Here is a 10515-nt window from a genome sequence, read left to right on the forward strand (position 1 = left end):
GGAAGAGTTATGGGGATATATGTATATGTATAACTGATTCACTTTGTTATAAAGCAAAAACTAACACACCATTGCAAAGCAATTATACTCCAATAAAGATGTTAAAAAAAAATTAAATGTGTGAGATCATCCAGGTTGTTGAATATAACTATAGTTTGTTCATTTTTATTGTTGTATAGTATTCCTTTGTTTGAATACACCACAATTCATCCATTTTTACTGCTTCTGGGTATTTGAGTTGTTTCCGGTTTAGGACCATTACTGATAATACTACTATGAATGTTTGGTGTATGTGGGCACAGATTTCTGTTAGGTATGTAGTAGGAATGAAATTGCTGGGTCATAGGGTATATGGTTCACGATCTGTAGGGTATTTGGTTTTTCAAATTTAGTATATAACACAGACAGTTTTCTAAAGTGGTTGCATCAATTTACACGTCCAACAACAGAGTATGAGTGTTTTGATGGCTCACATTTTCCCCAACACTTTTAACTTTACCCATTCTAGTGGGTCTATAGTGGCATCTCACTGTGGTGGTTATTTGTATTTCTCCAATGAACTAATAAAGGTGAGCACTTTTTCCTTTGTTCATTGGCCACCTGCGTATCCTTTGTGGGGGAGGAGGTGGAACGTGGCTGTTCCAACCTGTGGCCAAGTTTCACACTGGGTTGCCTATCTTCTTTCTCTTTTTCATTTGTAAGGGTTCTTTAAATATTCTGGATCTGAGCTCTTTAAGAATTAGAAATGTTACAACTATCTTCTCTCATTCTGTAATTTGCCTTTTCACTCTCTAAATAATGTTTTTTGATACACAGAACCTCCTAATTTTAAGGTAGTCCAATTTATCAATCTTGTCCTTTATGGTTAGTGCTTTCCATATCTTATTTAAGAATTCCTTGTCTGGGCTTCCCTGGTGGCACAGTCGTTGAGAGTCCGCCTGCTGATGCAGGGGACACGTGTTCGTGCCCCGGTCCGGGGGCGCAGTGGTTGAGAGTCCGCCTGCCAATACAGGGGACACGGGTTTGTGCCCTGGCCCGGGAAGATCCCACATGCCGCGGAATGGCTAGGCCCGTGAGCCATGGCCGCTGAGCCTGCGCGTCCGGAGCCTGTGCTCCACAACGGGAGAGGCCACAACAGTGAGAGGTCTGTGTGCCACAAAAATAAATAAATAAATAAAGCTCTCTTTTAAAAAAAAAAAAAAAAAAAAAGAATTCCTTGTCTTACCCCAAGGTCATGAGGGTATTCTCCTATGTAATCTTCTCAAAGCTCTACTCTTTTACCTTTCACATTAAGCATGTAGTCTACTTGGAATTGATTTGTGTGTACGCTCTGACATAGGGGTCAATTTTCATTTTTTTACACTGGGATACCTGTCTGACTCATTTACATTATAGGAAAAACCACTTTTACTCCACTTCTTTACAAAGACACCTTTGTCATAAGTAAATATCCAGATATGTGAGGGGATATGTGGCGTATAGCTGAGTTCTCATTTCTCTCAAAGGTATAATAATTCATGAGTACATTTCACCTACTTAGCGATTTACAGATTTCTTTGGTCTCTCTCCAATTTCTCTGTGTCCCTTTTGAACTCTAAAGTCCAAAAGTGGACTTTGCACTCCAGTATTCTATCCAGTGCCAGATTACTTCCTGATGGTTGAATGTTACCCTGTTATTATACCCAAGCAATATGCAATCATTCAATAAACTAATTCATCTTTATCAACTTGAACAATTATATAGTCATTAAAATAACAAAGAAAATGACATAGCAATATGAAACATGCTTGATGTTTTGTTTAAAGATGTATGCAACACTGCACCTCTGCTTTGATTAAAGCTGCAGAACTTAGATGTTATGGACAAAGTCTGGAAGGCTACATGAAGATAAAAAATACTTGATTTGTTTGGAAATTGATGGTGATGACTTGTCTCTGCTTTTCATTATTGGTATAATTTTGAGGACTTTAAAAAACTGATTAAAATCTTCTGTTCACTCAGCAACTTATGGAGCACTCATCATGTGTAAAGACCCAGGGCATGGGTGTTGCAAGGAAGACAAAAGCAGACACAGATCCTGCTGGTCAGAATAATAGTAGCTGACTATTATTAAATGCTTACTATATCCTAGCTACTATCATAATAGTAGCTAGAGATCATATCTCTATTGTATAGGTTAAGAAAGTGGGAAACAGAGAGGTCAACTAGTTTACCCAAGGTCACAGAGAGTAAAAGCAGAACCAGAATTTGAACACAGCCACTCCAAATGTGCAAGACCTTGGGCTTAACCATTATACCACACTGCCTCTCATAATAGCCTAATAAGATAGAAAGAGATATGGTATTGGAACACAGTCATCAATCTTAAAATCACAAAACAAGAAACAAGTTGATATCTTGTGTCTGCTCCCCAATGAAAGTTCATTTGTAAGGTATCCTTGTCTCCCCCCAAAAAATCCTGAATACTTATGAAGCTCTGGAGCTAACTCCCAATTAACAGGAAGTATAGGATTAGAGATTGGTATGTTAAATGATTCTCAGAGATGCAATGAATGAGAACAACCCAGAATGTGGGGCTCTCTGCAGGGAAAATGACCCTATTTCCTCAACAAATAAATTGCCTAGAGAAAAAAAGAGAGAGCAAAGAGGAACCTATAGTTTAAAATAAACTTGCAAGACATGTCAACCAAAAAAAAATAGAAAGAGATAAATGACAATCACTCAGCAAATATTTATTGAGCACCTACTACATGTCAGGTACCAAACTAGGTGCTGGGAATACATTGATGAGCAAGATAAACACAGTCCCTGCCCTCACGTAGCTCACGGTCTATAGAGAAAGCATCGTGGGAGTTCAGAGGAGAAAAAGAGAAGAATACCCATCTTTGAGGCTATAGGGAAGAACGATCTCTTTCCACTCTCTGTTCCATTCCTAGTAGAGCATCAACCTTGTGGAGAAAAAAGGGGGTAGGGGACTTCCATGGTGGCGCAGTGGTTAAGAATCCACCTGCCAATGCAGAGGTTCGAGCCCTGGTCTGGGAAGATTCCACGTGCCGCGGAGCAACAAAGCCTATGTGCCACAACTACTGCAGCCCGCGTGCCTAGAGCCTGTGCTCCGCAACAAGGAGAAGCCACCGCAATGAGCAGCCCGCGCACCGCAACAGAGTAGCCCCCCGCTCTCCGCAACTAGAGGAAGCCCTTGCACAGCAACAAAGACCCAACGCAGCCAAAACATATAAATAAATAAATTTATTTTTTTAAAAACGGGGCGGGGGTAGGTGAGAGGAACACAAAGTCTCAAAACAAATGATCAACTATACCTCAATTTCAATAAATAAATGTTTTTTAAAAAAGAGTAATGAGAGGTGGCATCTCGTCATTCAGCAAGCATTTGGAGAGGTGATTCAAAATTAACGACAGGGTCGGGATTGGGATAGACCATTAAGGTTCCTGGCAACCTGAGATTCTAGTCCCTGTCCAACTTTTACTAAATAATCCTCGAGCATAAAGTGCCAAGCACTGAGCTAGACCCTGGAAATACAGCTGTAAATGAGCCACATTCCTTGCCCTCCAGTAATTTATAGGCTAATGAGACAGACAGACAAGTAAGAAATTCCCGTACCATGTACTAAGGCCAGTGATAAGAAAAAGCACAGAACGAGATGGGCCACTATGGAGGCTGGGACCAGATGGCAAGTGGCATCTACACTGAGCAGTGACACAGGACAAAGTGGAGTCAGAAAGGGGGTGGAGTGTGGCATGTGATCCAGGTTTGAGGGAACAGTTTGTACAAAGCCCTGACAATGAGAGACCCTAGGATTGCAACAACACTGTGGTTTAAGAGTTGTGCCAATCAACACCACTAAATTGCTGGCTATATTGCTAAATTCCTCACTGCTCATTCCCAAGTTCAGGAAGAGTTCTCAGCATGGGTACAACCCAGGGACAAACTGAGACAGACTCTTCATTTGATAACCCCCAGAGCTCCAATCTGACTAGGCTAGCTTAGTCCACCATCAACACTTCACTGTGGGTATTTATATGCTTCTCCTGTCATTCACTCATTCTGTCAATCAGCAAGCCCTGTGCTAGAGTCCAGAAGGCGAAGAGGGCTCCACCTGGCTCCCCTGGGAGGAATGGGGAGTGTCCTCCACATCTCTGAATCCCACACAGACTCCAGTTCAGTGCTTTGCATACAGAGGGACCACTGAGTCTACTCAACATAGAAGTAAAAGCAAAACTCATCTGATGGCATAATTACTATCTCAACCCACGTCCTCTACATTTCCAGCCCCTACTCCCAAACCTTCTACTGCTGGACATCAGGGCACTTCTCCCCACTCTTTGAACTCTACCGCTTGTAAATGCCACGTTGCTCAGCGCAGACGCAAGTATAGCTTTGTAGGTAAAAGCAGAAGCTTCGGATTCACAATAATCGGTGTAGAATCCTTTTATTAGCGTTATGATACTGAGCAAGTCACTCACCCTGAGGCAGCCTCAGTTTTCTTTGTCCGTAAAATGAGAATAATAACAGCTCTTTCACTAGGGTTCGTTGAATGAATGCAACTAGGCTGAACTGAGTAGTAAATGGCACAGTCAATGTAAGGGTATTATCATGTTGCTTGGCATATATAATGCACTCAATAAATGGCGGCTGTAGTAGAATGTTGTAATGATGTATAGAGTGAGGTAGATGATGATGATATTGATGACGATGATGATGTAGGACGGCCGGTTGTTCGTCGTGTAATTCACTTTCTGGAGTCACAGCAACCCCGCCAGCCCACACAGCTTCCAGAGGCAAGCCTGGGATCCACAGTCCCTCCGGATTCAGTCCAAGACCAGACCTCCCTGGGGAGCGCCAGCCTGCGTCACACGCCCAGCCCTCCGGCTCCTCCCCAGCGAGCCCACACATGGTGGGAACGTGAGGGGGCGGGGCCAGACTGGGCGCCTCAGAGCCAATCGCCGGGCGGGAGGCGCCCAGCCAATAGCAGATAGGCTCCAGGTCCCAGGGGCGGGGACCCAGAGAGGAACGGAAGCGTCATAGGTCACTGGGCGGGATGGGGGCGGGGCCCGCGGTGTCTATGGGGGCGGAGCAGAGGTGGCTAGAGCAGTCAGAGCGGTGATGGCGGCGGCTGTGGCTACCGCGGCACTGGCGGCCCCGGCGCCGGCGGCCCGCGCGGAAGGCGCCTCCTCAGTGCACTGGTTCCGCAAGGGGCTGCGGCTCCATGATAACCCGGCGCTGCAGGCGGCCGTGCGCGGGGCGCACTGTATGCGCTGCGTTTACATCCTCGACCCTTGGTTCGCGGCCTCCTCCTCAGTCGGGATCAACCGATGGAGGTGAGGGGGACCGGGGCGGGTTCGCGGGCCCGGGGGACGCAGCCTGACCTCTGGGGCACCCATCCTCGGAAGGGGAGGCTCTGGCCCCAGTCCGCTCTGCCGAAAGACCCCGGCCTGAAGGAGGTGGGGCAGGGGGACGGAGCCGAGTCTCCAGAGGGGAGAAGCCGTGAAGAGGGAAGCAATTAGTCCCCGTAGTAATAGCCTGGGTGGACCAGGGCTCAGCTTCTGACACCGCGCGCTCGCACTGCGTGTTATCTTCTTTGGTCCTCACGACATTCCTGTGGGACAGATCATGATCCCCATTGTACACATGAGACTCTTGAGCCCTCGAGACACAAAGTTGACCTGCTTAAGGAGTTGCAGCCAGTGGCAGAACAGGGACTCCTTGTCTAGGGCTCTTAGGGGTGTACTGGGGGCGGGGGGAGGGGGAGGACAGGAGCTATTGTGGTGTGAGGGCAGGGATGGGTTTCTGAATCGATAGCACTGCAGATGCCTGCATTCTTCAAGTAAAGAGCGCATTGCTGTGCTCCTGAAGGTCATCTGTAAGCTTCTGGTTTGTTTGAATCCATTTTTTCAACCATCCTGCCTTCCCTCCTCCACCAAGATCATTCTGTTTCTGGAGGCGTCTAGAGACTCTGGCTTAGCATTAGATAGGGCAAGTGCTGTCTCCCCTTCATTATAGATAAAGACCTCAAGGGCATGTTCAGTTAGAGGCACTTTGTGTCCGGAGCCGGAGAGCAGAGAGCAGTACTTAATCCATTTTGGAGAATTCCCTCAGCAGCTATGGGCTTGCTAGAGGAAGAAAAAAAAAAGGAACCAAAGTGTCCCTTCCTTCCTCCTCTTCTCATGAGATTGTTTTTAAAGGACGGTTGAGCCATTATAGATTAGACTTTTATCAACTGATGTACTAAGATTAGGGACCAGGAAAGCTGTGATATCAAGGGTCCCTCTTTGATGATTCCCAGGAGATGGAGTGGACAGGATCATGGGAGAGGATTAACAGATAGGTAGTTGATGGGTTTTCTCTTTAACGAGTGTTTAAAACCAAGGAGTTCTGAGACATTGTGTTCCCATCTCTCTTTAACATGCCCCTCAGTAGTCCTTTGGTTTGCATTGTTCTGGAGCATGTTTGCTTGTGACCATGTTGCTCGAGAGGCAGGGTTATTCCCAGGATATGCTGGCTCTCCACCATTCTTTCCTCACCAAGGTGTGTGCCCTGCTAGGAGAGTGAATGCCCCTAGCAGTGGATCTATTAAATGCCCCCCTCCTGACCCATTTATATTGAGGGAACAACTAAAGATAGTCGTGTGGAGAGCCTGCCCACACAATTTTCAGCTGCTCTATTGCTCTGCCTCTACTTCAGTTTCTATAGATAGGAGGTTGGGTTTGACAAACATCCTCAAATGACTGGCCATCCCTAGCATGGACTAAGCCTGAGACTTTGCCCCTCTCCCAGTGGCAGTGTGCCAGTCAGAGCAGAGTAAATAGAATCCAGACTGCTTGCTTGCTGCGTTGTCACGGAGTTTCTCCTTTTTTGGGGTTTTGGAGGACATTGCATAGGACTGCCTACTCCTTTGTGGTAGTGGAAATTACAGATCAACAACAAAAACTCTGTTGCTGATTAAACTCAGATTCGCTAGAAACTAGGAGTTTTGTGGGTCACCCTTTTGTGATTGTGCTTTTGAGTGAGTGAGAGAGAAAAGGAATGTGGCAGTTCAGATGCCTGTGTCAAATCCTGAAGTCAGAGGCTGTGTAGGAATGCAGATGTTAATTGAGCAATTATTTAATGAGTGCCTAATATCTGCCAGGCACACTGCTCTAGGTGCTGCTAGGAAAGTAGCAGTGAACAAGCAGATGTGGTGTCCAGAGCTCCTGGAGCCTACATTTGCATGGCGCAAGACAAGTAAACAACCTTAATTTAGTAGAGCTAATGCCATGAAGTAAATAAAATAGGGGGACAGACTAGAGCAGTGGTTCTTAACCTTGCTGAACATGGGAATCATTTAAAGATCTTTAAAAGATGTCTGGGCCCGCTTCTCTCCCAGTTCTGATTTCATTGTTCCGGGTTATGGTCTGGGCATTAGGGTCTTTAAAGGTGTGATATACAGCAAAGCCAGAGAAGCACTGGACTAGAGAACCCCAGACCTGAGCCCAACAACTTGGGATATGTATTGCAGTGCATTGGCAAGAAGTCTGATTTGTTTTGCAATCAGAAGAAAGAGGTGAAATCACACAAAACAGATCAAATACAATAACTGCTCCTGGGTCTGGGCACAGACACATTCGTACCACCCCCGCCATATTCTTTGCTCCCAGGTTCAGAGCGAGGGCAGAACTGCAGACTGTTTTATGCACTCGGTTGGGTGTTAGGAAGAGTGATGGAGCCAGCTGTACCTCTGTGTAACTACAATAAGTGTAATCTTCCAGTGGCTGTTTCTGGATCTGGAAGTGACCTGGGAGAATTGTGCTGCAGCGTAACATCCTAGCTCTGTAAATATTTCAGTTGCTGCCTCTGAGAAGCCTCCCTCAGAAGAGTGGGCCCTGGGCCATCTGCAAGAGGTGGGGGGAACCAAAATCTGTATCTCTGTTATCCTCCTGCACTTCCTACACTGACTCCCACACAGCGTTTTTCAGCAGATAAATCAGAGTAAAATAACCATGAATGGCCCTTCCTAAGAGTAAAAGTGGACAGAGAAAGGCAACCAAGAACATGTACATTTATTAGCATAGGAGAAGGGCTAGCATACTCCTTGCCTTGGTGGTAGTGGGAAGTTTATAGGCTAATTGTAGCATCTGAGTCTCAGGACTTTTTTTTGCCAAGCACTAGTTAGCTAAACCCTTTGCCGTTTTCCCCAGCCCCACCTTACCCAAATTTACTGTGTCTAGAAGGAAGTACTGCAGTGAGAACCAAAAAAAAAGAGGGGCTGTGATCCACCTCTAGATTTAAAAATGGCCCTTGCAGTTTTTCATTACCTTTCTCTCCCTACTGCAACCCAGATGGGTGTTGGCAAAAATTCACCTTACCCTTTATTTATGTCATTTTCTCCTTGGCTCTGTGGTACACCTGTATTCAGGAACTTGGGGACAGAATGAGTTGGTAGAAATAAAATATCAGCCAAAATCACTCAGAATTAGTGAATGAGGTGACCTGGGAACTCCCCAGGATGCCTGATGAGAACAAGTGTGTCTCTCTTCCCAATGCCAGGAGCTAAACACTGGTGGACTGTCCAAGTTGGGTGGTTCTTCCCTGGAACTTGGTCAGCAAGAAGGGGATTGAGAACTATGGTCTACAGGCAGGGAAATTTGAGTTTCTCTGAGTTGTTCACACTGGTACCCAAAGTCACTTTATTGTTCTGCTGCTAAGGAAATGTTTCCATTTGCCTAAAAGGGATGAAAACTTTCACATTCATCTTTCTCTTTGAAATTAGGAAAAAATAAACATATTTTTAGCCAAGTGATACTTAGAGATCAATCCCTGCTATGGATTGTGGGTTTGGGTTATCCTTTTCCATGAGGCTTAAAGCGCTCTTAATTACTTAGGAGAAATTAACTTATATTAATAGCCTATGTAGCCAGTCTGGGCTGGCCAATGATATCATCATTACAGTTAACCTCGGCTTGAAGCAGAGAAACTTGGTCAAGGGCGATCTAGACCCAAAAACAGAGTTCACTATCATTTTCCCTCTTCCTATTAATAACAAACAAAATATTTCTCAACACAGAATCTGCCTTCTCTGGAGAAGTCCTTCCCTAAAAGATCTGCGTGTCTTTTATTTTAAAGGGCTAGTTCCATGGAGTCCCTGAATTACTGAGTCCTTTTAGTATTTTTTGAAATCCCAATTTGATTTCTTCCAGTTCTGTCTGCTTCTGGATCCAGAGCACTTACATAATGCAACTAAGCTGCACATGTTGTCTAATCCAAAAGGTGAGCTTGAACTCACACAGGACGGTGTGCTCTGAATTTCAGCCATGTGAGCTCAGCTTGGAGCTGCCAAGGGTGAGCTGCCTGCCCGAACACTGCCACCTCCAATGCCCGGGCCAGCTTTCTTTAGAGTCCCCCCCCTCATTGGAGTAAAGAGAAACTGGCCATGTGGAGAGGAGGGCTCTAGGGAAGCACAAAGGCCCAAGGTTCTCTCTGGTGAAAGAATGCGCCCGCTGGCCCCAGTGAGCTTTTGCCCAGGAGCAGCACTGCTCCGACGCTCCCTGTCCCTTCTTGGCAGTCCTCACAGGTGGTGCCCTAGCAGTGGCTACTCTTTCTCTGTCTGCCTGGAGGCTGGGGCTCCTGGGGGCCATCGTGAGGCCTCCCTTCCTGGAGGAGTCCTGCAGGGCTTGACTGGAGGGGGGTAGTTGGAAGTAACAGCATTTCTAGAGGGCCAAAGGGGAGGCAGAAACCAGGCTCTTAAAGAGAGGAAGTTCAGTGAAAACAAATAGAAGCAAAGAAAGGCAACTTGTAAATAGAAGCTAGAAGTAAAGTTCAGTTTTCTGAGACAGTGCTCCTGAACCTTTGATGTGCAAAGGAGTCACCAGGGGATCTTGCTAAAATGCGGATTCTGTTTCTGGAAGTCTGGGATGGAGCCTGAGATCCTGCATTTCAGCAAGCTTCTGGGTGATTCACAGCTGTTGATCCCCCGGGGAGCAAGGATTTGGTAGCAAAGGTGTTGGCCTATGAGTAGAGCTGTGGTGCTCTCTGTTGGCTGAGTCCCTGGCAGCACAGCCTCAGTGCTCAGGGGGTAAGTCCTGGTTGAGAGGCAGTGGAGCCTGGTGGTTAAGAATAAAGATGCCAAGCCACACTGTCCAGGTTTGAATTCTGGCCACCTGTTAAGTGAATGATGTTACGCAAATTACTTAATCTCTCTGTACCTCAGTTTTCCTCATCTGTAAAATGAGAATTAAATGAGGTGATGTATGTAAAACAAGTAGAATAGTACCTGGTTCATTGTAAATGCTCATTAAATGTTAGTTGTTGCTGTTACTGTTATTATCCTTTGGTTGCGGAGTCCAGAGTCGTGCCTTCCACTCACTGCCTCGGCTGTAGACTTCTCTTGTCAAAGAAGAAAAGGGTTCTCACGAGGTCATCTGTACTACAGAGATGCTGCAAGGAATCTCTCCTTTTATTTTTATTTATTTATTTTTTTTTTTTTTGCGGTACGCAGGCCTCTCACTGTTGTGGCCTC

The 10515-nt window shown here is 45.8% G+C and overlaps 1 protein-coding gene across 3 annotated transcripts in view; it reads left to right on the plus strand.

Annotated features, from left to right (window-relative positions):
- Positions 1 to 5111: 5111 nt before the first annotated feature.
- The window catches only part of CRY2 (cryptochrome circadian regulator 2), a 34000-nt gene continuing 28596 nt past the window's right edge, over positions 5112 to 10515 (plus strand). For all 3 annotated transcript variants that reach the window (XR_003683613.2, XM_007124976.4, XM_055091525.1), the window contains exon 1: positions 5112 to 5341. Coding sequence is in view for 2 of the 3 variants with exons in the window: in XM_007124976.4 (XP_007125038.1) it covers positions 5127 to 5341 (215 nt within the window). In the remaining variant the exon portion in view is untranslated. The remainder of the gene's footprint in view (positions 5342 to 10515) is intronic.

The sequence above is a fragment of the Physeter macrocephalus genome, chromosome 16 (genome assembly GCF_002837175.3).
Source record: "Physeter macrocephalus isolate SW-GA chromosome 16, ASM283717v5, whole genome shotgun sequence".
Lineage (NCBI taxonomy): Eukaryota > Metazoa > Chordata > Mammalia > Artiodactyla > Physeteridae > Physeter > Physeter macrocephalus.